This window comes from Pyrgilauda ruficollis, unplaced genomic scaffold, assembly GCF_017590135.1.
Source record: "Pyrgilauda ruficollis isolate IOZ18807 unplaced genomic scaffold, ASM1759013v1 scaffold24, whole genome shotgun sequence".
Classification (NCBI taxonomy): Eukaryota; Metazoa; Chordata; class Aves; order Passeriformes; family Passeridae; genus Pyrgilauda; species Pyrgilauda ruficollis.
In genome coordinates this window covers 8579283-8605585 of record NW_024523648.1, presented here as the reverse complement: position 1 = coordinate 8605585, position 26303 = coordinate 8579283, and the positions used below count along the sequence as shown (strand labels likewise).

At 40.0% G+C, this 26303-nt stretch overlaps 1 protein-coding gene across 3 annotated transcripts in view; it reads right to left on the bottom strand.

Annotated features, from left to right (window-relative positions):
• Positions 1 to 252: 252 nt before the first annotated feature.
• The window catches only part of PLEKHG1 (pleckstrin homology and RhoGEF domain containing G1), a 126820-nt gene continuing 100769 nt past the window's right edge, over positions 253 to 26303 (bottom strand). For all 3 annotated transcript variants that reach the window (XM_041470028.1, XM_041470026.1, XM_041470027.1), the window contains 15 exons: positions 25090 to 25159; positions 18101 to 18147; positions 17470 to 17620; positions 16353 to 16484; positions 13822 to 14004; positions 13639 to 13734; positions 13447 to 13533; positions 11529 to 11562; positions 10975 to 11067; positions 9706 to 9744; positions 9220 to 9242; positions 8157 to 8375; positions 6935 to 7042; positions 4444 to 6112; positions 253 to 3482 (listed from right to left, as the gene is read on the bottom strand). In XM_041470028.1, the coding sequence (XP_041325962.1) occupies positions 2377 to 3482; positions 4444 to 6112; positions 6935 to 7042; positions 8157 to 8375; positions 9220 to 9242; positions 9706 to 9744; positions 10975 to 11067; positions 11529 to 11562; positions 13447 to 13533; positions 13639 to 13734; positions 13822 to 14004; positions 16353 to 16484; positions 17470 to 17620; positions 18101 to 18147; positions 25090 to 25159 (4057 nt within the window). In that variant the 3' untranslated portion in view covers positions 253 to 2376. The remainder of the gene's footprint in view (positions 3483 to 4443; positions 6113 to 6934; positions 7043 to 8156; positions 8376 to 9219; positions 9243 to 9705; positions 9745 to 10974; positions 11068 to 11528; positions 11563 to 13446; positions 13534 to 13638; positions 13735 to 13821; positions 14005 to 16352; positions 16485 to 17469; positions 17621 to 18100; positions 18148 to 25089; positions 25160 to 26303) is intronic.

Genomic DNA, 26303 nt, shown 5'->3' with positions numbered 1-26303 from the left:
GGCGGCGGGCACGGGGCAGGGGCGGAGCGGCAGCGAGGCCGGGGGGCGGGCGGGGATGGAGCGCCGCCTGACCCCGCTCCCCGCCCCGCCGCTCCCCTGCTTTCGCTTCCGCTTTTTCTTTCAGAGAAAAAAACCTCCATCCAAATCACCCCCGAACATCAGCTCCGACAGGCAGAAGACAATAACTTTCTTCTTCCGCACCCCGCAATGAAAAGCACCCAAAGCTTTTGCATACTCAACGTTTATTAAAAATAGTATGAAATGGTCCCTGGGAGAAGTTACAATACTAGTAGAAGTCCCTTTTTTCTGGTTGGTTGGTTGTTTTCCCCTCCCTCCCGATTCCACTGGTTGCATGAGATGCGAGTTAAACATTCTCCTAAAGCCGTTTAAACAAATCTAGATGAGCGCCCACAGATTTACTTTCTATCCGTATTTACAATACTTTACAAGCTATATTAAATAAATATGGGCTCTGCTACACCTCGGCGTCTTAAATATGTACAACATTATTTTTCAGTCGGATTTTACTAGATAGATAGGGGTCCTATCACAGGGAGTGCGCTGACTGTAACAAGTATCCCTGTGGTACGAGCTAGTAAGTACCATGACCAACCAGCCCTCAAAATAACAATTCCTAGCCAATGCAAGATACGTGTGGTAAATAATTTAGTCAGTTCTAATAAATTCAAGTCCTCAAATCTTAGTCTACAAGTAATTAGCTGTACACTGATAACTTCAGTTTTTCCTCATGGTAACCAATGCAGTAAATAATCAGCTGTTCTGGAAGTACAGTGCTCCGTACTGAGCACTGAGAGGAGTGATAGGTGGTTAGTAAAAATAGTATTTCAATGGAATTCCTTTGTTTATTGATATGTTTAACTCGGTACTGGCTTTATCCATGTAATCTGAAAAATGTAAGCACCAAAAAAGAACGACAGTCACACAAGATGATCAGTGTAGATGTATCTAGGCTTTCCTTTCGGTACAATGTTTTTTCAACTAACAGAATCCAAACCTGTGCAACAAAGATGATGAAGGGAAGTTAAGTGCAGATGGTATTGGAAAGCCTGTCCTTGCTCTAAACGGCAGCATCTATTCTATACACTATTTGCAAAAGAATGGAATGTATTCTCATTTTTAAGCTACTTTTTATTGTACATGAATTGGATTAGAGTCAGCACTGACGGATTTACAAAAGGTATTTTTTACCTCTCTCTGTCAGGAAGGGTCACTTCCTGCTACAGGAGATGCATGCCCTGGGGACTGCAGCTTGTCACTCAACCAGCAGTGTCACTGAACCACCCTATGGGCCAAACGCACCCCACAATTAGTATTTCACCCAAGAATCTGGCCAGGCCTCATTCTCTCACAGGGTCACTGACACTGGGACTTGAACAGCTGCCTAGCAGGTCACACAGCTTTGTTTCAAACTCTACCCAGCAGCTTTTGACTTCTGGGTGCTGAACTCAGATTTGGCTTGCGTGTCACAAGATACTCAGACACTCAAGATACTCAGATCTTGCTTGTGTGTCACAAGCGTCACCATCACTGGAGGTACCAAGACTGGCCTAGCCCTCTTGACAAGGAGTGCAGCTCCCCTTCTAATGCCAAAACCATTCCCCAGGCAAGGACTGTGTCACATCCACAGATTCTCATAAAAAGCCTCCACTGCCTGTCTTCTGCCTCCTGTGCAGTTCCAGAAAGTAGAAGAGGCTTCAGACACAGAGCTATCAGCCTGACACAAGTGCTAGGACTAGATTTTCTTTAAAATGTAAGAAGCTTGCTCTAAAATAATGTAGCATATGCATTGGTCCCACACACTTGGAATCTGCCTGATGAAAAGTAACGTGCAAAAAGGTTATGTGCAATTGCACACGTAGCCTGTTGGTGTAATCACCAGAACCCTGCTCAGAAATCTGCACAGTCACAGGAGCAGCTGCCCAGCTAAATGCTCCTGTATGTAAGCAGAGTAATCATACAGGTATTTTGGATGCAGAACACTGGACACCAACCGGAAAGTCTAAATACCAGGGTTTCCAAATGATGAAATGGCTTAAGAATCAAATGTTATTACACCTGATTCGATGGCAAGAATCACGGGGTATCACACCTAAGAAATGAAGAGATGTGAAGGGTCAGTAGGAGATGAGAAGTTCACATGTGCTACAGAGAGACCCCAGACAGCGCACATGCAGCCTTTTTCACATCCAGGATTCGAAACCATTTTTTAAAAGATACATTTTGCATCTATTTACAACATTATTGCGATACAATGCCTGATAGTGTAATATTATGGAAATACGTGATGCCAGTACTGATTGTCCTAGTATATATTCTCTCATGATAAGGCAGTACAGCTAGAAATTACTGAAAGCATCAAGCAAAGCTACTTGAACTGAGACACTGAAACTTTTCCCTTAAAGACTGGACAATATTCTGCTGATTAGGAGATGGTACTCTCCACAGGTAGTCGTTCAGTTTATCCGAATCACTGTATGCAGTCAGATATGGGGTAAGTGCGTGTTTGCTGCTAGCAGACTTTGCAGGAGTACAGGAGACAGTTTTGCCACAGAACATTTCAGAAGGAACAGCATCTGTGTTACGCAGTTTAGGATCTGATTTCCTTGTTTGGTTCTGAGAAGTCTCCAAGTCAGATCCCTCATCTTCAGACTTTATTTCAACATAGTCATCATCATCCCCTTCTCCTTCTTCAGAATCTTTGAAATTCAAAAAATAGTTCTGAGTAGCCATCTGTGCTGTCAGAGGGGAGGCTCTGTTCACTCTCAGGACCTTTTGAGAATCCTGCAGAATCATATCTGAATAGTTTTCAGGGATCTGCTTTCTCATCTCTGGCCCTGTATATCCTGAAGCAATTCCAGGAGTCTGATGGCTGTTGAATCGAAAGTTCCTATTCAAATGGAGTCTTTTCTTATCAATTTCATTATCATATACAATTGATTCTCCAGACCTGTTGACCACTATTGAGGACGAGGACTGCGACCTGCTGTATGCCTGTGGTTTTACACTGCTTACTCTCCTCCCCAGCGAGTTATAGACATGATCTTGATGCAAGTTTTCTTTGTTTGGCTGGCTTATAATGGCACTCCACCTCTGCGCTGGGACATGCAGACGGTTGGAAATCTGAAGGGAAGGCACTGAGCCAGCTGATGGCAACTGCTTCGAATTGCTTTTTGTACCAGCTTCTGTAAATGAGTTCTTGGACTTTGGGTCCTGGGATTCGGAACACGGAGAGAAGTCGGCCAGCTCACCGTTACTGTACGTGGAATGCAAAAGCCAATCTTCTGCTCTTGAGCATTCACTGGCAGGCTGGGAACGGGGAGGACATTTGGCCATGGGTGTGGAAAACCTCCCAGCTGATGATGGCTCCTGAGGAGTGGCCCCGGATTCCTTCTGGACCTTAGGCGTACTGTCCCTGAAGACAATTTGGTCATAAAGCTGGGAATATTCAGCTATTCTGGCACCTAGAAAGAAGAGAGAATTAACTTAGCACAGATGAGGAATCCATTTCAGCGAATCAGACTAAAATTTTAAAATCTCAAAACACTTAGTATTAGAAAGCTCTTAGAGAAGAACTTTCAGTTGTGTCAATAAATTTGGCCTCTGTAAAGTAACATGAAACATTGGAGGCCTTTGCATCACATTTCTGTACACTTTGTTGAGGAAAAGAAGCATAAAACATCTTGGTACAGTGAGCAGTCATGCAGGACACAATGCAGCACAGGGTTCCAATAATATGCTGCTTGTTTCATGTTAAAATGGAAAAGAACATTCTAAAAATGGCCTGGTAAATAAGATATTTAGGGAATTTTAAAAATATCACAAGAAGGCAAGAATGACACTCTGATGCATGGAGTCTGCTGGCTCCACATCTTCCATTTGTTTCAATTGATCATGGACAAAAATAGTTCCAGACATGTTGCATATCCATGACTTTGCACATTCATTAGCTAATAGAAAGATAATCAGCTCTTTCTTATCTGACCACATTCCTTATGCTTATGGGTATGATTCTGAATGGTACCTGAGCAAATATACATGACTTGTTAGAAGGCAGACTGACATGAAAAAACACTGGTTTAGTCAAACTCTACAGAACACGCTATTAAAGGAAACAACTGCTTTTCTTTAGGGAGGCCAATAGTGCTTCAGGCATGATTTCTACTTCCAGCCTCAGCTGAATTGCTCTTTCCTGACACTGCCCTGGTATTTCTTCCCAAAGTTATCAAGTAACAAGAAATGAGATATGAAGGACCATTCATGTTAAAGCAGTGTGAGAAAATTAATTTCAGTTGTAACACAGAAAATATGATCCTGATACTCAATGACCAAGATGAGAAAAATTCATAATCTTCCAGTTCAGAACACGAAGTCCACTGAAAGTTACTGAAGAAATGTATCTGTACAGAAATGTTTTTAACATACCAATAGCAGGACCTCCTTGTTTCTTCTCCTCCAGAATAGCAGCAAGATCTTTGTGTTTCATTTTCTGTTGTCTGCTAGCTGGCTGCTCCTGCTCTGGACTTTTAACTTTCAAAAGCTGGTTAGCCTTCTTAATTTTTTGACTGTACTGTCTTGCCATCATAAAAACTCTGTTCTTTGTTTTATCCATAATAGCCAAGTCATTTTCCACACCCTCTGCAGGTGTGCTGGACAGAACACTACTGGCGGGCTCATATGGACTATCTACAAAAGGCATCTCACTGGAGAAGGAAGATCTGTTCAAACTCATGAAAGAGTTCTCCTTGCATGGTGTAGTGTCTTCAAACCTCAGATTAGCCTCACTTATGGTGGCAGCCCTGGGCTTCACAGTTTTAGGGAAAATAGGAGTTTCTGGCAGAGAGAGAGTAGACAGTGAGTACTCCACATCTCTACTCAGTTCAGGTGTGCTACCAGCATGCAGCCTTTCCTGCATGTCATCTTTACAAACAGGAAAGGCTGCAAGGACACGGTCTCTTGTCTTTTCCTCATTTTTCTTGATGTAGTTCTCCAGGTCGTTCCAAATCTCGTCTACTTCTTCTGAGAGTTTATCTGCCGCAGACTTATGCGACAGCGAGTCAGAGTTGGAGGAGCTATCGACTAAGCTCAAATAGTCAGTGTCAATGGGAACACGATGGTAAGGACCTTCATCTTCACTGAACTGCAGACTCTCCTCAGAAACAAAATGTCGTAGATTGTCACAATATGCAAAGTCTTTTTCCAAAAAACTTCTCCTTTTGGAGGATTTTAAGGGTTCACATTTAAAATTCAATAGAGATGTTTCTGGAAGCCGTATGGTGTCATAGATGTTGTCTTCAATAATTCTGAGCTCATCCAAACTTGAAGTTGGTGCTTCTTTACTGAGCAGTATCTCCTCCCTGCTAGCATGAATGGAGGTCCTCTTTTGATTTGCTGTTTTCTTTTTGGAAGTTGAATCTGAGCTGCTTTTGTTTTCAGCCTCATACAGAGAGTCTCTAGCAGATCTCCGGGGACCGTGATGTGTTTCCTCCCTTCTTGTCAGACCCATCAGTTTTAAGTCTTCATAGCTTATATTATCATAAACATGTTCAATATCATCAATAGTCAGCTCCTCTGAAGATTCAGGATACGCATTCCTACTGCTCCCCTCTGCTGTCTTCACTTCCCTTCGAGAACCACGCTCCCCTGTTTTATACCTGGTGCTGGCTGGACACGTGTTGCTTTCACCAGCACTACTGGCCCGTCTAACAATTTTGTGACGAGTGGGGCTGGAAGTCTCGTTTTGATGCGCTTGCCCCAAGTGCCAGCTGCATGGACGGCCAGAAGAACCCCTCCTTTCTCCACCAGGAGCTGAGCTCGTGTTGGATGTAGACGCTGATGGTACAAACATGTGGTAATCGTCTTCATCATCCTCGTTCTCATAAGGTGGGCGCCGGCTGGGGAACAATGCCTGCCTGATCTGATGGTCCGTCCAGATGTTTCTGACGGAGGTACCTCCCCCCAGGATATTCATGATCAGAGAGTTGCTCTGAGGTGTGCTGAACTGTCTAGGAGACTGTGGCTGTCTAGCTGTGCAGGAAAATGGAAGATCAGTATTCAACTGCATTGATTCTTCATCTGAAGGGTCCTTGGAGCTCTGTGGAGAATTGAAATTTGCAGGTAACATTAGTATATCCCTGTAATAATAATACAGCAATTCCCTCTTTTCACAGGACTGCAACAGCACCAGTGTGTCCTGCAGCAGAGAATCATGTGGAGATGGGCAGGGCAAGTGCTCTCTCTCAACAGAGAGTGAGGGAGCCAAGGTGGCAGTGCCAGACTACTTTGCCTCCTAATCCTTACCATGGCTCAGAGTTCACTCCCGGTATTTAATAACATCTTACTTCAAATACAAGACAGTAGCTTATGTTAATGCATGAGTAATTAAAGGCAAATTTGTTTGGCAGGAGTTGGATTAAACCTTTTATGCTAACTCTGCAGTTTCACAGTTGGATTAAGCTAATCTGACTCTGGGCTTGTGCCAGAAGTTTTGTTCTTCTCCTTTTCCTTGCCTATAACCCTAGCAGAAAGGAATCTTATGCTCTCTAACACATGCCAGTGAAAATGTCTTTTTCTTTTTAGTATAAGTTTTCATCCAGATCTAATTTACAGCAAGGCCACGTGCTCCCTAATGCCAACATAAAGGATGCTTTAGATATTGCTGGCCAGAGCTTGGGGGAGTGAGGGAAAGATAATTCCTTTTATCTTCAGTTAAAGCTGATAGGTTTAGTTAGTTACTTGTTTTTCCCAGCCCCCAAAAGAAAGAGTCTTTTCTCACAGACATGAATATTTTAATGATATGAATATTGATACATGACATAAAGAGAAGATGATGTATCTGTCAACCTAGGGAAAACAGATTTCTTTGAGATACCTATGATGCATAGCAAAATAGAAGTAAAAAATAATAATTACCTACCTGCATTTCACATTTATTGAGATTGAGACTTCTCCGTTTTTCAACATTTTCAGCAGCTTGACTATTAAGTCTTTTTCTTCCCCCTTTTGATTTCTGCAGTGAGTTTTGCTGTGATTTTAAAGAAAAAAAAAGAAGTGAGGGGTAATAAAACCTACTGTTCTTTGTACAGTAGAGTTCAGAGGAATTACTAGGAGCTACAACAAGTCAGGGAACCTATACTGGGAGATGAAACCGCTCATGAGTCGTTAGCACTGCCACAAGAACTATTCAGAGATTATAAAACCTGTAAAAGTATCTAGTAGTTGCCAGACCTAGTAGTAAACACTAAGCTAATAGTATCAATTTTTTGTGGTGGCATTTTTTGTGTTTACTCATTCTTTCGTTTTTACTTATGTTGGCAAGAGGGGGAATTACAAGACAGTACACTACACTGGTACAAGATACTATTTTATGAAATATTTATAATGAAAATAGTATAATTTCAAAGAGGAAATGCAGTAAGCTTCAAAAAGAACCTCAATAACTGGTTTCATATAATTTACAAAATAGATGAACCACACAATGATATGACCTCAGTATCAACTAAACCAAATAAACTGAGCATCTAGTTTCTTTAATACAGCCACATTTTGAAGTTGGATTTTTAGTCTTTCAAAGGTACTACATATGTGTGAAAACATCATACTGAGTAAGAAAAAACTACTATCTGTGCAGTAGTAGGAGATAAGACTCTCATTTTCATAAATCCTACTCAAAATTCCTCATATTCAAGTTCACACATCTGTAGCTACTGCCAGAGGCTCACAGATCAAGAAACATCCCATCACATGCAGCAGTGTCTGAATCTCAATGTAATATTCAAGCCCTTGCTTTGAAAGCACTGTCTCTGCATGAGGCCTAAAAAGGTTTTTGCATGACATCAGCTGAAGAAACAAGGAAAAGCCAGTTGTGTGCAACTGGTCAAACTTTTCTGTAACAACTAGGTTGGAGGACTGCAAGGACTAAGTAAAATTCAAGCAGTGGGAATTTCTCCCTCTATGTAGGGGCTTTTGCATCTACTCTGTTAAAATGCAAGTGAGTATGTGTGAAGCCGAAGTAAAAATGTTTCCAAGGAGAGGAAGTTGTAAACATTTGCAACACATTCCTGCCTGTTGTACATATAATTTTAATCCTTCTTCCATTCTCCCCAAGAAAAAAAAAATTTTTTCCCACTTTTTCCTACCTGTTCAGACTCTTCTTCATCATCAGCATCAATCTGTTCTGTTGCAGATGTCTGAAGAGTTTCATCATGATCACTACTGTAGGCTGGTTCAATAGACTCTTGAAACTGGCTCTCCAGCCCACTGGATTCCAGTGAAACCTTCTTCCTAGAATTCAGCAGGGCTTCACTTGATCCTAGTTTGGTGGCTTGAGATAATAGGGCTCCTTCAATGCCCATCCGCTTCAAAAAATAATGAAACTTTGATCAGAAGTTTCTAGAGATTCTACGTTTTAGTAAGATCCTCTTATATCAGACTCACAGGCAAGGTTTAACCTACAGTCAGTTAGCTGCAGTGAACTGAAATTTATAGAGAAGTAAGTACAACAACCAGTACTTTTCCATGTAATATTTAGAACTGAAAAAATATATGCAAAAGACCCCATTCACATCGAATTCTGAGCTTCAATATCATGGCATGACAACGAAGTAATATCTAATATACTCTGTTTATAACATACACACTTTTAAAAATTCCATCCTAAATAAAACCCCAAGACCTGAAATTCAAAATGAGACTTTCAAATTGCACTGGAAATTCCCATATAAATTCTTACAGAAAATGTAAAAATTACAAATGCTCGTAACAATCTGCTTAAGCTGCATGTACTGCCTACTGTTTGGTGATGTATCATTACATATATACATCTCAGTCTAAGTTGAAACTTTCCAGTCTTATTTAATAAACACAAAGATAATATGATTCAAAGAATAAACACTATTTTTATACACTGCACTTCCTTGATTCTATTTGTATTTTTAAGTATCCTGTAACACTAGTAATTGATTGGACTGTATTATAAACCACAACCATATATGGATTGGTGATTTTTTATTACATATTCCCAAAATAGTAAGCTATATTTCTACTTCTTTCATTCCAGTAATCTTAGATGCTAAATAACATTTATAGGTTTATTTTCATTCTTAAGGTCAACACAACCAAAAAGATGCAGATTCTCCAGTAAATACTGTGCTCTAAAGTCATATGAATGGGCTAAAACAATGAATTTAAGAAATGGCTTACCTTCTGCATATCTGGGCTTACATCTGAAAACAAAAACACATCAATGAATAATCAAACTGGTGTCAGGGTATGCCCATTTCAATGCTACCCCAGTTATGAATTCCCCAAAGGGGGTTGAATGCAGCAGCAACTGAGCAAACAGACTATATGGGATTTCTGATAAAACAGAGGCAGCATGAGCTTTACCAGAGCTCCACTTGAGGCCCTGATTTTGCAGCATTGCTATGATTTGAGGAACTGTTCACAATCGCCAAGGCTTGGTGTGTTCAGTTCCTAGGATGTTTACAGGGCCAATCCCCAATTATGGAAAAGCAGATATTAGATTTAAACACTAACTTTTTGGGTTTGGCTTTTTTTCCCCCAAAAAATTCCTCTTCCTCCCCTTAATGTATTTAGGGACAGTTACAAGTAAAAAAGATTCTGTCTTCAGTTGTTTCACAAAGTACAGGAGCACCAGGTCAGTAAACAGTACACAAAGTATCTTACCATTTGACTTCAAAACTTTATGGACTCTAGATGAGGGTTCTGAAAAAGAAAACAACATATTTACCCACTGTGGCATTCCAAAGAAAGCTGTGGGCATCCTGGACAACTTTTTTGAACATGTATATAAAAATTTAAGCTTCTGAGCCCACACAGTGAAGCCAGATTTTAATTTCTTTATTGCAAAATTTCCTCACAAAGATGATCTGTTGAAGTGTCAAATCTACAGCTGTTACCAAAGCACATACTTGTTTCTTAATGCAACAGCAGTTGACCTCCATTCATCAAGGCACACGTAAATTTTTATCCCATGCAAAGATTCCTGCTTTCAAAAGACCTTATCACCTCTGTTACTGCTCTGCAGTGTTAGAGGTTTTCTATTAGAAATATGCATAAGGCACCAAAGTCTTAGATGGCTTAGAAAGTGTAAGTAGCTGAAGATTACATAGGAGGCCCTTTGGTCAGTATTTTGTATTCTTCCTTTCACAGAAAGAGCAGCACCAATGCAACAAAGGTGTGCAAACACCTCAGAAACAAAGGAGAACATACCTCAAACATAATTAGAATTTGACTGCTTTTCAGGCACAAATGCTCCTGAATGTTAAATCATTACATCAATATTCTCATGAGCCTTGTTTAAGTCATTCCCAAAATACAATATTACAGACCAAATTGGAAAGGTCTTCAAGGAGACAAACAGGGGAACACAGGGACTGCAATATGTAGTCACCCAACTACAAAGACATTGGTAGTGTCTTTGAGAGTAATTATAGATAGATGTTTGAGCTAGGAGGGCAAAAAAAGCCCAAACTCAGCAAAACCACCTCTCAAATCTCTATTATTCATAAGGTAAACATGACACTAAGTATAGATAGTAATCATGTTTTGAAATAATAGCCTATCATAATCAGGATGGACCACTTCTGAGACAACAGTAACTGCAGTAAGGGGGAATGTCAGATTTAAATAATGTGACTGGCCTTCCTGCATATGCACTTTAATCTATTAGAGAGTACCAGCTGTTCTTTATACATTCACCATTACAAATGTATATTCCTTAAATTAAATGCAAAATGTAGATTAAAAAAATAAATTACAAGAACAACAAATGGTTAGTAAGATACTTCATCCACATCGGAGAGAGATACTGTGCCATGTTACCTGCCTGGAGTGCAGATTAAAAACCAATTCCATGTACCTAGCCTATCCACCCCTAAAACAAGCCTGCTTGTTTTTCCTTTTCTCATCTAGGGTATAAGTGACTTTATTCACCTGATTTCCGCCTCACTCTGTGAGGAGTAGTGCCTTCCTTAGGCTGGTATGATTTCATTTCTCCCTCTGGGCTATAGTGGAAGCCTGGGTGATCTGTGGAACAAGCAGAGGCACAGGGAATAAGAGAGTGACAAGGATGGCACTTCACACGCCTTGGCAGCCCTCTTTGGGGGCAGTGCCATCATCCCTACATGCCTAATCCAGCTGCACCCCATCACAGCCTGAAGCTACACAAGCAAGATGTGCTGCTGGGGTAGCTGCTTCCCAGGCAGCCATGGAATGCTTTAGTAGCTGGGCCTGGCTCCAGAGGGCTAACCCAGGAACATTTATCCACCACCATCCTGTTTGTCTGCCACTTTCTCAGTCAGAGCCCTCCCAACAAAATCCACAGGATCTGCATCTAATTATCTAATTTTGCCTTTTCCAGCAGGGTCATAATTCAAGGAACATAAGCCTGGCATTCTTCCATCTCAGATGACATCAACAGCTAAAGCCAAAATTTTGAAGATGGTTTTATTGATTTTTAAAACAAAAGGGAAAAAGAACCAACTTACGTATGGCATCCATTTCCAGAATTGCCTGCTTGGCCTGGAAGAGAAAAAGTAACAAAAGAAAAAGTTAAAACTGTTAGTAGCAGGGCAAGTTGTATTGCATATTATACACAGTAGTGAGCTTATATGCAAATAACAGCAATTTTAATTTGGGAACTAATAAATATGGTTACCAACATTATTTTTTTGGTTTGCATTTTTTGTTCTTCTCTGTATTTTGGACATGTTACATATGGGGAGGAAACTTTTGGTGGCAGGAACTCACCAGAGCTTATCTCCAGGTCTGCACACAAAACCCGTTGTTCATTGCACCCAGAATCTTTATCTTGCGTGCCCACGTCTGCACAGGCAGTGCAAGGAGAGGAAGAGTGTGTGCCATAAAAAATTCATAACTTGGTTTAAGTAAGATTGATGCAGGATAAAGAGCATTTCCTGATGGCTTAAAATTTGTCCCTTTTTTTTTAATAGAAAAAAATTCTGGATGTTTTAGGAAGCATATCAGCTACTAAGTAAGAAAATAATTTGCACTGAAATATCCTGTCTAAGATGCTTGCCCTTGTACAGGTGCAGTTTGGTAATTTTCCACCAGGCGTCACATGTGGACTACTATTGCATTCTCCAGAAGCTGGGCAGAGAGAAGCTTCACAACCAGCAATTACCGGTTTGACAGGAAAAAAAAATTAAAAATGTACAGATAACCTCAAAGATTTATTTCATTAGACTTTTCCTTTCTCAAGTGAAGTTATTTCTCTGAGAAGAAAATATTTTTGGTTTCACATTTTTTTTCTACAGATAAAATAAAAATTGAGTAAGAAATAAGAAAAAAAATTATACAAAGGCTGAGATCGTGTTGTATTGTTTTTAACAACCTAATAAACTGAGTATTTACAGTGTAAGTATGGATACTAGCATAAACATTATATCTTCAAAAGACTTTTTTAACAAAAAGAGAAGAGGAAAACAGGACTTGTTGGGCTTTTTTCTTCCGTCTCTTTTTGTCACACTGTTGAAAATGCATGTTAGTACAGTATGGTGTATGTCAGTCACAGGTATTATTTTTTAGCCATTACAGCATAAAACTGAGTGGAAAAAACAGTCAGGGAAACTGAAAAACCAAGAGTAAACTCAGTGTGAAAAAAAATTCTGTTTCCACACCAGTCAGTGTCTGCTGTGTCTTGGCAAGAATTAATGAGAGTTAACCCCCTTTGTGAGGTGCTGTGTATTACACTGGGACACATCAGCTAAAGCTCTAAGATTGGATTTCATAAATAAGAGGAGGAGATTTCCTTATTGCAAGATATTATAGCCACGAATATGATATCAGTGCCTCATTTTTTCTGCCATAAAGCTCTCTCACTATCCCACCAAAAAGGGCCAGATGTCCCAGCTACAGATGCTGGGTTGAGGATGGGTGTGTGTAGTTGCAGTGAAGTGTGTGCTGCAATGGCTTCACTGCTATGATACCTAACCAAGATTGATTAAAAAAACCTACAGTACTGCCAACAGTGCATCCCAGTCTTAGCTTGATGCTGCCTGCTTTGCAGACGGGCAGCATCAAGCTAAAATGTGCTCCCAGAGTAAAGCTTTCTGACATGGCACCTCCGTTACTTATGTCTTGGCAGGCAAATGCTGCTAACCCATTCTTCTACTCCCATACCAAACCCTGCAGATAATTATAGTAGAACTTTTCCATTAGTTCTGAGGAACTTTTAAAAATATAAGGAAACAACACATTAATTAACATCCAGGAATCTAAACTCTCTGTATATTGCATGCATCTTGCAGCTAACAAGAGTGTTCTAAGTTAGTACCCACACAAGGAGGTGTCCTGTGATTTTGTTTGCTTTTTTTTTTTGTGTGTTTTTTTTTTGTTTGTTTGTTTGTTTTGTTTGGTTAGTTTTTTGTTTTGCCTTTTTTTTACCTTGGCAGGAATTTTAGCAGGATGATTTTCTAGAATTAACCTCTTCAAGTGAAGAATCCAAAGGCGCTTGTCTTGCTGCGACTTTGCCTGATAAAAAAATTGGGTACCATGAGAAAAATTCATTCCTACACTAGCCAGGGCCATATGGACATGAGCCACGTTACCCAGTGGGCAGGAAGGTTTCTGTGGTACCTGGACAGTATGTTGCATCTTAGGATTTTTGTAGTGGAAGACACTAAAGCTAAGTGGTTCCTTTGGTATTACTTCAACAAGCATCAGGTTTCCACACTGCAACGAAGAGAGGAAACAATGTGATCACAGAGGAGTTTCAGGGAGACCTTTAGACAGCACATTACCACCTGCTCTCTGACATACCAGTATGTGAGCTTTGTATGCGAACATTTCATCTCTCTTTTTTGTAATTAGCAGCATCTTGTCAAAGAGGAACAACGTGCGCTCATTTTTGGCTCGCTGAATGCGGAACGTTCCTTCTAACACCAGCTCCCCGTAACTCGTAAGGTCTGGCCCTTTCCAGTTAGTGAGCAAACTCTGTATCTCCTGCAACAGGTCACAGAACAGCAACCAAAATTAATTTCAGAGATCTTGTTGAAACAAAAGACCCAAATGATCTGCTGAGGCCATTTGCACTCTCCTATATAACATTTAGCATCCAACAGCGGAAAGTCACCAGACACCAATCCTGAGGCTGGTAGGTTATGTGTAACATTGCAGCCAGGTGCTTGGAGGCTCACTGCAAAGCCCACACCAAAACATGCCCCGAGTCCTGGTTACTGCCTCTGCATGGACCCAGCAAAGAGCCCTGAACTCCCAGGGGCAGTCTGTAATGAAAGAGCATAACCTCTGCTCCCCTTGCTCCCAGAGACAGAAAATCTTTTGTAAGTCAGCCATCAGTCTCTCTCATGCTCTCCTTCATGTCCCCAACCAATCCCTCTTAACATTTCCCTCTCACCCTGGGTATCCTCCTGAAGTTGTGTGCTCTCCCACTGAATGAATTATAATGCCATGTCCATGTCCTACAGGCCCATCACAGAAGACACTTCTGTGAGGTGTTTGGATTGAAGAGATGATTCCCAGAAGACTAAACAGCCACAAGTGATTCAGTCAACTGAACATCTGAATATTTGCTTGTATCTTAATGATTTGTGTAAATACCACTGATATTTCTCACCTTATTTATTATTTAGGAAAAAAAAAGGTTGGAGAAACATCTAAGAACACCTTCACAAGACTGTGTCACTTAGCTATGGCTATCCTGTTTCCTTAAAGTGCTTATGTTTTCTGTCAATGGCAATGACACAGGACTTAAGCATGGGACATCAAATTCTAAAAGCAAGCTAAAATTTTAACTAGGAAACTCTCTAAAAACATCCATCAGACTTTAAACCTGGCAGCATTAGCAAAGCAGGGACAGATTGCCTCATCCTAGGTTGGTCACTCTAGGACATTAGACTTTAATACAGCTTTCAGCTAGAAAACATTCCAGTCCATTTGAAGCACCAATGCAGGCTAAAGCATTCACAGGACTAAAACCCCAAAGCAGCCCACTTTGGACTATACAGACAGTTCTTTATTTAAAAAAAAAAAAAAAAAAAAAGAATTTAAAAAAGTTGTACTGTATCAGATCTCTCCAGGAGCTTGTTAGTAAGTCAGGATACAGCAAAGGGATCAAGTCCACCACTCTTGAGAGACACTTCGTGCAGAAACTGCTGCTGCAGTACTTGCAGACCACATTGCAGTGTGAGAGCCCACAGAAGGCCTATCCCTATGGCTGCAGAAGCAGGTTTCACTTTTTTAACAGGGAACCATGAACATAAACATTTTCCACAAACCCAAACATTTGCCAACTGAGCTCAATAAAAAAAAAAAAGCTTTTGTTTTTTCCAAAAGCATTTAACTCCTATTTATTTCTGAATATAATTACTCAGATTTATAGCAGACTGTTGTTAAAAGTCATTAGCATGCATTTCCAGCAATGTGTGGCAAAGGTTACCCTGCTGCAGCCAAGAATTGTAAAATTTTCCTTACACATAAACAACAGCAACACAAAAAATAAACAATCATTAAAAAACCCCCAAAATAGAAAAAAAAAGAAAACCATCAAAAGGGTGAATAAATTTAATGTATGTTAAAAAAATGGGCAAAGAATTACATTATATGCATTTCTGAAATGGGATAAGTTTATTACTCTCTTTTATAAAGTAAAAAATCCCCCCAACTTTTTAAAAGTGATATAAATATTGAAAATGTAACACATAAGTGTGATTCACTGGGAACCTAGAAACAGAATGAGAGCATAAATTCTACAAAAGAGCTTGCTCCTTGCTCTTGATGACAAAAATTACTCAGGGCATAGCTTTTGTTTCTTCTCCTCAAAAAAAATCTTCATTTGAAGGGAAGCTAGAGTTTTTCCAAGTATCATGTTTCTAGGTTTATGCTTTTCACAAAGCAACTGATAATGAGTTTTCTAAAACCCAAGAGGAAAGCACTTGAACAAGAATCAGCAAAAGAAATGCCTCAAAACAAAATTAATCAGCACAAAGGGAAGAAATCGGAAACCACAGGATTTCTGAACAAAGCCATGCCCTAAGGTTGTACAGCAGTGCTGTACAATTGAGGGAAAGGAAGAAAGAAGAGTTATCTTAAGTTCCATATTACTGCAAAATAAATGCTTTACAGGATGCTGCTTGTAGGTTAGAGATGTCTGAGATTTTCCTGCAGCAGTTATGACCATGGTTTCCAAGATCAAACAGCCACAGGCATGCTCAACAAGAGTCTAAATTATGACTGACAAAGATTAAAAGAAAAGATAAACTAAAAAATGTTAATTGCATATATATTGACAAAACCAGCTCACAAACACACCTAACATTTCTCTGGGAACTCACCTGGAGCCTGATGGCGTGTTCATGTTTCCTCTTCATGTCATTTATATGCCATGCCACTCTCTGCATGGTATCTATGGCATCCAGCACCACATCATAGCCCTCAGTGTCCTTGTCAAGGTGGTTTTCTATTTCCTAAGACAAAGGGAAAAAAACCCAGAGTCCCCTTACTCCTAAGTGAACTTTCCCAGTCGAATGCAATACTGTGTTTTCATCTGTACTGTTTTGTCTGTGCATCGCAACCACTCCAAGGCAACGTTCCTGCCTTTGTTAGTGATGCGTGTTGCTATCGATTTGATTAACACAAGATGACAAACTAAGTCAAGGCTTTGGGGTCAGTTTGGTAGCAAGGACATTTGCAGCAGCCAGTGTGACCAGAGAGGCACAGAAAGAGGGTGCAGCACACTGACAGGAGATCTTTCAGACAGCATTTAATGTCTTTCCTACAGCACAGAACATTTCTACACACTTAAAAAACTCTGATGGAACTACCCCAGGCTTTGCTTTACAGTTGGAGAGCAGAAAAGCACGAGGCATTTAAAATAAGGATCAGTGTCTTTACACTTCACTAGAACATGACGCTCTAATAGGAAACATATGTGGAAAATGTTAACAATAAAGCATGAATTTCCGAAACTTGCTTAACTCAATTCACTGAATGTGGAAAGAGTTCCCATTTCCTTCATCATTCCTCTCCACAAAATTCTTAGCAGTCAGGGCGTTTATATGTATTTAGTCCTTCTGTCAACCACCCCCAGCATTGCAACATGTGAAAAAACATTGTTCTTCGCTGGAACAATAAATTTGTGTACAAAATGTTTAATCATGACAAGCATTTTCCAAACAACCTCAGAATTACAGACCAGCTTTCAAAAAAAGTGCTAATTATTTGAATGCAAAGACTGATGCAATGTGTCTAAAATAAATACCATAAATTCCCCATTCCAAACAGATGCATATGGCGTGAAGTGACAAAGACAGAAAGTCTCCACATGCTGAAATCAAATACCCACAAAAGCATGAGCATTTAAGGAAAACCAGAACCTTTCTAACCACCAAACCTTGTACCAGAGGAAGGAACTCCTACGTGCAGCAGCCCTAAACGAAATACATTTCTTACGTGCAGAAGCAGGTGGTACTTGAGGATGCGTTGGACAGGTTTCAAGAGGTAAGAGCCCAGGGGCAGAGAATGCTGCAGTGCTTCTTGCCGCTCTCTGAAGAACTTGGCCAGTGCCTTGTTCCTCATGCACTCTGTCAGCACAGCCACAGACCTGAAAACATCCATACACGGCTCTAAGACACTCTGTTTCCATAAGTCTGTAGGTAAAGTAAAGAATTGCTTCCTTTTTAGCTTGTAAAGAGCGGCAGCAGGTTCCCATTCCAATAACTGCTGTTTCTGCTGTTTGGTTTGGCTTTTTTTAAAACTTATCTTGTGCATTCAGCTATGTTCTCCCTTGATATGCAACCAGTCTCTCTTACTGGGAATTCTATAAGCATCATTGCAGAGTAAGACCATCATTTTCTAAAGAAGGGTAAAGCAGTGAACCACAAGAATAGATGAAACAAAACTTCATTAAATTTTTTTTTTTTTCTTTTTTACATAAAAGGTAGATTCCCTCCAATTTAGGAAGGGGAGAAGCTTTTTTTTTTTTTTTTTTTTTTTTTCCCTCTCCCTAGAGTGTAACTTGCATTACACAAACTGGCCAAGGGACAGAGGAGGAAAAGGAGCAAAAGGAGCCCATAATTCCTACCTTGGGTAGTTGGTGCAGTACTGCGTATATATGTGGAAATCTTCACTCTGCACAGGGAGGAAAAGTTTGTATATATTGAGATTTTGTCAAACTAGCAGCTAATGTGTGCAAGATAAAGATGATGTCAAGACAACACCTGCTTCAACTTCTGATCAATGTGATAGTCCTAACACAACCAGAATTTAATTTCACCTTTTTGTGGGGGAGGTTTTTCCTTTATTTGAAAGAAAAAATCAAGAAAACCTAACACAGATAAAATAAGTGACTTTGCAACAAAGCTTCCAAGGTACCCTATGAAAATCTATGCATCTCAAAAAAACCCCAAAAAACCAAAAACCTGACCAAAACACCATCACTACACAGACGTCCTTCAAACAGCTGGCTGCACTTATCTAGTTTTTTTTGTGTGCTGAAGCACACCCATATCACAGAATCATAGAATATCCTGAGCTGGAAGGGACTCACAACCAGCTCCTGGCCCTGCACGGAACAGCCCCAACAATCACACCACATACCTGGTGTATTTACTGGGAGAATTAAGTTCTGCAGGTTGTGTTTGGTGTGCCATTTTCAAGCAATTATAAATACTTTCACAGGTGAGCACAGTCTAAGCGTGAAATTAGAAGCCACAAAAGCAATTTTTTTAAGAAGTAAATTATGTGAAAGCAGACAGCTATTACCCCAACAAGTTGTAACTAGATCTGGGTGGGTTTCCACACTTGCCTGTCACACTGAAGTTACTCAAACTTAATGCTGATAAGCTTCTCAGAGCTAAAGTCTGAGTTTCATTTCTTTCTTCCCTGGCTGAAGATTTTTTCTTAATAATCACAATTTAATTCTATGCAAGAACAGATTTCCAGAAACATTCCCATGTGCTCTAAGTCCACATCTGCCTATGAACTTCTATCCCAAACAAGACACAATTTCTGCAGCTTACTGGAGTCCTAAAGGCTAAGAAAGCACTGTAGAATGGCAAAGTGCTCCCTGTATCAATCACTTTTCCTTTAATAAGCCCTTGGCAGATAAAACAATCCTCCAGCAGTGAATAAGACCCCAGTTTCCACCCCAAGCATCTTCAGAACGGGCTCTGGCATTCTGCAGCACAATAGCTGTGCTCCACGAGGGGCTGTCTCCCAGGCATCATTGCTGGTGAATGGCAAGACCAAACATCTGCATTCACAGAAGGCACAGTGCTCTGAGGAACACCACCCCTGGGGAGAGGGCTGACACAGGCTGTGGCTTTTGTTTTTCACTGTTGGGGTTTGGTTGTTTTTCATTCAGCTATTCATCAGAAAGAGCCATCCCAGGCAGTGCCCTTTGCCAATTCCAACAGCACTGGTGCCGTCCCCCTCTCTCGAGGGTAAAGCAGGTTGTGCCATTCATCTCTGCACTGAGCAGTGATCCATAAGGACCCCATAGAAAGTAAGATGTTACCCTGCAGGAGTACAAGTCATTGCAATTCATTTCAGTATGTCCTACTGGATTTCACTATTCACTGTTCTGAGAAAAATAACTCAAGCAAACTTCTAATAAATGTTTCCCCAGGGGACTGTGATCCCCATTTACTCACTAGTGGGCTGTAAGCTTATTAAACTGCTCTTCTCTTAGAAACCAACAAACTAACTAAAAGTAGTCTTGATACAAATACAGTTAAATAATTTAGCTTGGTTTTTCACACTTGAACTAACTTTGTCATGGCAGCTCGGTTTTGTGGTGGTGTTACCGATGCCCCACATCCACATGCAGAAGTAGTGAGCCTGTGTCACAGGCAGTTCCTGTCCATGCCTGGAAGCCCAGACATAGCTCCAAACCCTCTCCCCTCAAAACTAAGAATTAACAAACCTTAGAGAGCTACAGCTATTACACTGTGTAATTTTCTTGGCAATCACTACCAAACTAGCCAGCACTCATAATAAGCCAGGGTGCTTAAGAAAGAACATTAAGGTGAAATTCAGTATGGTGAAAAAATGTAATTTATTTTACATATGCATATTAATATTCAAAGTTTTCATTCAGGGGATTTTGGTATAAATTTTAATATATTCCCATAGCTATCTTAACGGAATAATATAATTTATAGAACTACTTCATAAGCAGAGTGAAGAACATTTTGAGCCAATTCATTTTTATGTTTTTATTCTGCTCATATCACATGATTAGTCTGCTTTTCAAACAAAAAGGAAAAGAGTATCTGTTGTAAAATTTTAACCAATGAAAGTACTATCTGTAAAACAAACAAGGCCAAACACTTCAGGGTTACAGAGGAGGCTGTGTGCACATTCTCCTCAAAATCAAAAGCATGTCTGAAATCCCCAGGAGCCTTTTCACACTCTCGCTCTTTGGTTTGGTTTTTGGTTTGGGGTTTTTTTACACAAGGTCAGAAATACTTTTAATGGGTTTTTTTTTTTTTTTTGTTTTTAAATGCAACAAATTTGTAGTAAAAACAAAAGATAGTTTCTTATGCCCTCAATACCTCTAAACCTTAAGAATGGTTTCACTATCACCCCTGCTTTCTGAACAGACATAACACCAAATTCCACACTGCACTTAAGTGTGTACTCGCTCCAGTGAGCCACAGCTCATTTCACCACACAGAACCATCAGAGAGCATTTACTTTTACTGAGCAATGCGAGCATAGTGCCAGGAGAAAGTCAAGGACATGTGTTTTGCCTCCAGGATGAGATTGTTGATACGCACTCAAACTTGCAGATCTCTTGTGAATCAACACCATACACCTTGCCCAGGCATTAGCCGGATTCATGTGAACATGTTGGGAAAGTGGCCAAGAGAGCCACTTCTAAGAGAAGTTCTTCTCATCCTGACAAAAGTGCACTGCTCAGAACAGGAGCAAAAGAAAAAACAAGATGGTTTTATTATTTTTCTGACTACTTTCGCAACATAAGGAAAACACCAGCTATGCTCTTCAGTATTTCTTCCAACATTCTTAAACTTACTCAGCTTGAAAATAGTTTTGTTCACATCAACTGTCTTCAGACCAGGTTAAAACTGATCTCTGCATGGAGATTGGAATTGCTCCAGGGATCAGTTTAAATCTGGGGGCCCAAAGCTGTTGTGGTAGAAGCTGCAAAAACCTGAGACTCAAGCTGAGAGTTTGTCCACACTGATTGGAAGTACCTCTCAAGAGCAAAGCCAAGTGTGAGCAGACCCCAGCTATATTTACACTGATCCCTCACACTGGAATCAATTCACTGCACATCTCCTCTACATACATTCCAGACCTTCCCTCTACTCTTAGTGCACTGTGCTTTTTTATAGCCATAAAAGGCACTTTAAAAGAAAATGGAGACTGAGAAAATGAGTGGAGTCAGTGTACAAACTGAAGCCAATTGCCTGGATTTGCTCATAACTAATGAGATGTTAGATTAAAGTAATTCTCCCTTTCCCCCTGGTTAAGCTGTTAGTGTGCCTTGCAGAAAACATATGTTCTGAATTTCTGGGGTGCTGAGTGAGAAGAGCGATGTGCCAGAATTCAGCTCTCCTTTAAAACAACTCACTTAAATGTAAACGTACAGAATACTGAAGTCAATCTTCTAATTAACACTGGCATCATTGCTATGAAAATGAAAGACTGGACTGGCAAAAAACCCCTTACAAACAGTCTTCTGTGTGAATAATTAAGCCATAGCTAAGCTTGCACTGGAACCTTTTTATTAGTCTCCAATTAGTTACCATATGTCTCCAAGAACTTTTACATCTAGTGCTAATATAGTTCTTCTAGACAAAGAGAGAGGATCAGAACTGGTACAAACTGAACTAGTACAACACTACCCTCAGAGGCAGGTTACTTCCATGCAGCAGCCATCCCACACTGTAAAACAAATACCCATACCCCCACCATCTGCATCTTGAGGCAGAAAAAAAGACTGCAATTCATGATTGGATAGCAGGTTTTAAAATAAGTGTGCCTTTCTGCATTTGTGTCTATCTGCCTGTGAGTTATTAATGTATTAAAATATTTGGAAGCAGAGGGATTCAATACAACGTTGTAAGTTACTACTAAATATTTCCATTTCCTTAAAGTCATAGCTTTGCATCTTTATTTTATTGGTTAATGAGTTTTATGTTACTGGCTAGTTTAGACTAAAAACATTGCTGAAATCTGTTAATAAATCAAAGCTGCCATTTTAGAGGCTATTTACTTTGGGCCCTCAGCACAAAAAATGTTAAGATAAAGATTCAAACCCGCAATGATGTATTTTTTTGTTCAAATTACACTGAAGTGTGTTTTGATAATCCTTTCCCTTAAAAGTTACAAGGCTTTTTACTACAGAAGCATTAAAGTTATACACAGGAAACACAGTCATGTGTGATTGTGTGAGGGAAGTATAATATGCTATACAAGAAATTTTATTGAGCTAAACCAAATAACAAAGTACAAAGAGAATGATCCAAAACTTCAAAAATCAAGCTCCCCACGTCTTCACAAATACAAAGCATTTTATACAACAAGATCCAGAGTTATTTTAACCATAACTGTTCTGTTCTACTGCAAACCAACTTCATGTGATTTCACATGAATCCTAAGAAAGAAACAACTTTTACGTTATGCAGTTACTGAGCTTCTTAAGAGTGCAAAAAGCAAACACAGTAACTAGAGTGAAAACTTGGTTATACCTTAAGATTTGCAACACCTACCCACCTATTCACAGATGGGTGAAAAAATGGCACTAGGTCCAGAGCTCGTGTAACCTAAGCACAGCTCCACTGGAAGCATTCAAGAAGCTCCAGCACAGCTATATCCATTAGCTAAGGCTGTGAGCTATGACTTCAGCATGATAACATCCCCGTGCTTAACTCACAGTGAAGATCTAACGCACTCCAAGCAATGAAACAATAAATGGCCAAAGTCCCTTAAGACTTGAAGGAGCACATGCTGCCAAAAAAGGCAGTTTTATTTCCACTTCTCGGTCCTGGGAAGACACAAGCAACCAAGAATGGACAACTGGAGTTTGTTAAGGCAGTCAGCAGTTGCTGTAATGAAATCCTCACGGCCAAAACCAGAACTGTGGGGTATTTTGGTATTGTTTGACTTTGCTTTTAAGTGTTTGCACTTGTCTGGATGAAGCTAAAAAATGCCTGTTTGTACTGCAATCTCTAGCAATTTCTGAGCCATCAGGCAGTTGCCTGCCAATAATACAAATGCTAAAAGCATTTGACAAGGGAACAAAAGGCACAAGCAATGATATGCAGATGGGTTTTGGAACTAATGGCCAGAAAGTCTACCAGACAACCCTTTCAGTTGGCCAATTTGAATGAGAATACAATTTTTTCCTGGACTTCTTACTATCAGTTGCACCATCTCTGTTTTGCATCCCAGCAGGGGCAGTCCCAGGGTCCCAGCTATAAGCAAGCAGAAATACCAGCAGAAATATCTACCAGCTCCAAACTGTTTAATCTGTAAATACCCTGAAGGTTTCCCATTTGGCTGTCACTGCACAGGCACTCGGCTGACTTACAACTTCCTGCCCACCAGGACCCCAGATCATTTTTATTAAGCTGTTTTCTAGCCAGCCAGACTCAGTGGGCACATAGGGTTATCCTGTTCCAGAAGTGGGACTTTGCACCTGCCCTTATCCCATTCTCTCTCTCCTTCAATTCAATTGAATCCAGGTTACCTGTAGGAATAACAACATGCCATAAACCCCACTGCAATGGGGCAAAAAATGCATCCTACTTTTGCATTAGTGGTGCTAACACTAAGGTCTCTCAGTGCTTACAAAAGACCAATTACTAGATAAATTACAGCTTTCTCAAACCCAGCTGAACCAAGAGATCTGGTGAAACAGCAGCACTTAGCTGGCATCATCACTCTAATTTACTATAAAATCCCTTATGTCACAACAGTGCCAAACAAATGACTGAATTAATGAGAGGGTGGTCCTGTTAATCCTAAATCCATGTGTTAGACTTATTACATCGAGTGCTTGGTGCTGACGATGCTGAGTTCAGGACAAAGTATAAAACATGACAGCCTTTGGCTTTTTTGTTTCTTTGGAGTTTTTTCATGTTTGTATTTTTTAATTTTGTTTTTTGTTGTTGTTTTTTTTTTAATACAAAAAGGCACACACACCTATAAAGTGATTATTCAACTTTAGACAACTACATGATCTCCCTTCCTCCAGAAATACCACAGAGAGAGCACTATTTTTTAACACATTTGTGCTCTACAGATTCAAGACATAGGTAGAGTCTCTGGTGAAGTCCGCAGTGAACTAGCATCATCTGTAGCCCAAATAATTTAATTTCTTGTTGTCCTACTCATTATAGCCACTCCTCCCTGGCTGGCTCTTTGTGTTTCCTACAATGAAGGTCACCTTCTTCCCTGCATTTCTGCTGCATCTAACGACTTCCCATACTCCACATTTTTGGCTTCAGTATTGCCCAACAGAATCAAGGTGCCCTGTCAATGTTCAGAAAATTCAAAGCATTACAGAGAGAACGGGATGTGAATCTTAAGGCTAGACTTTGGGCCATTCCATTTAAAAAGAAAATTTAAGGTATAGTTGTGAGTTTCAGGAAAAATTCTCAGAAAACAATATGGCCACATGTTGTGTGTTAATATTATTGCCTTTTTTAAGAATGCAGCCAAGTTTTATTCTCTGGTTGTTTTTAAGCTGACAAGGCATAACCAGAGTACCACTTGATCACCTACATTAAGAGATGAAAGTAAAACAGAGAGCCCCTGTAAGAGCTGACCAAAAAAAGTAAATCCTAAAAATGAACTCAATAAACAGCTCCACCAGCTCAGATACACTTATTGAAGAAAATTACACCTTTGTCTTGATTTTTTAGAAATGCAAATCAAAGGCATGTCCCTATCAATTACTAAGAGAAATTCCTTCCCTATCCATAGATTTGCTGACTTTTCTTGGTTAACATTGCACAAGCTGTCAGGATTAGGTCTCAAAAACTAGTAAATGAATCTTATTTCCCCCACAGCACTCTGCAACTGGTGCTGCAGCCTTACCTTGGAAACAAAGCAATCTGCTATAGCCACAGGATCATTTTCACAGTTTTCCAAATCTTGCAAAAGTTCACTAAAACAAAGAAGAGGACAAGGTAAGACAATTATGGCACATCTTGGATTAGACACAATTGTGTGTTCAGAACCAGACACTGCTGTGCTATTCATGACAGCACTTAATGATGCAGGGAGTCCTACAAAAGGAACAAGAACACCTCTGATGCCCCTTCCCCCTGCCAGGTACTGTTTTGATTTTTTTTTTTTTTAATTATTTTCAGGCAGAGAAGAACTATAAGGAAATGGTATTCCCACTATTTCAAAATTCAAGCCATCAGGTTGACCACAGATTGGTTGTTCTGCTAAGCAAAGCTGAGCCCCTTCCTTCAGGTAGATGTCCCATCCGAGAAACATTCAAGGCCAGGTTGGATGGGGCTCTGAGGAACCTGATCTAATTGAAGATGTCTCTGCTTATTGCAAGGAGGCTGGGCTAGATGACCTTTACAGGTGTCTTCCAACCCAAACTATTCCATGACTCTGTGACTGACAGCTCTTTAACAACAATCATAGTGGTGCAATCAGACAGTTGCGTACCTTGTATATCAACTAACATGACATAAAACTAATTAACAAACTGACTAAGAAAATTTAAAAGCCACTGAACACATGCACTGTCCTGTAAAGACTTTCCATGTTTTACAAGCTTTACTTGACCAAGGGAGATGATGAACTGCTCTCAAAAATAGTGGTGAGAACTGGGGACATATTTCTCATACATGAAGAATGTTATGAAGCTCACTCAGGAAAATTAGTCTACTTTTAGTGTGTTTCTTCATTGAAGATAAAATGGTTAGCCTGGAAAAAGTTTTCTGTATGGGAATATATACACATATATGCTCTACATGCATAAAAACAACACCTGAGAGGATTTTATAATTTTTACATGCCAAAGAGAAAATTAATTCATTTGACCAGGAGCAAAGCAGTAACGGAGCCTGTTTGCTGTTGAATTAAACTCAGTTCTTGAAAGTAAATTCAGTGAAAGAGTTCAAGTATAAGAAGAAAACTTCACAGGTTATATCCTTGATCCAAAGAGTTTTCAGTCTTACTGAAGGACATGCTCAGAAAAACGAGAGAAGAAACTGAGTTTTCTGCCAAATTGTACTCTAAAAGAATTTTCTTCTTTTCCTCCTCCTCCTCACCCTCTTCCCCCACCCCCC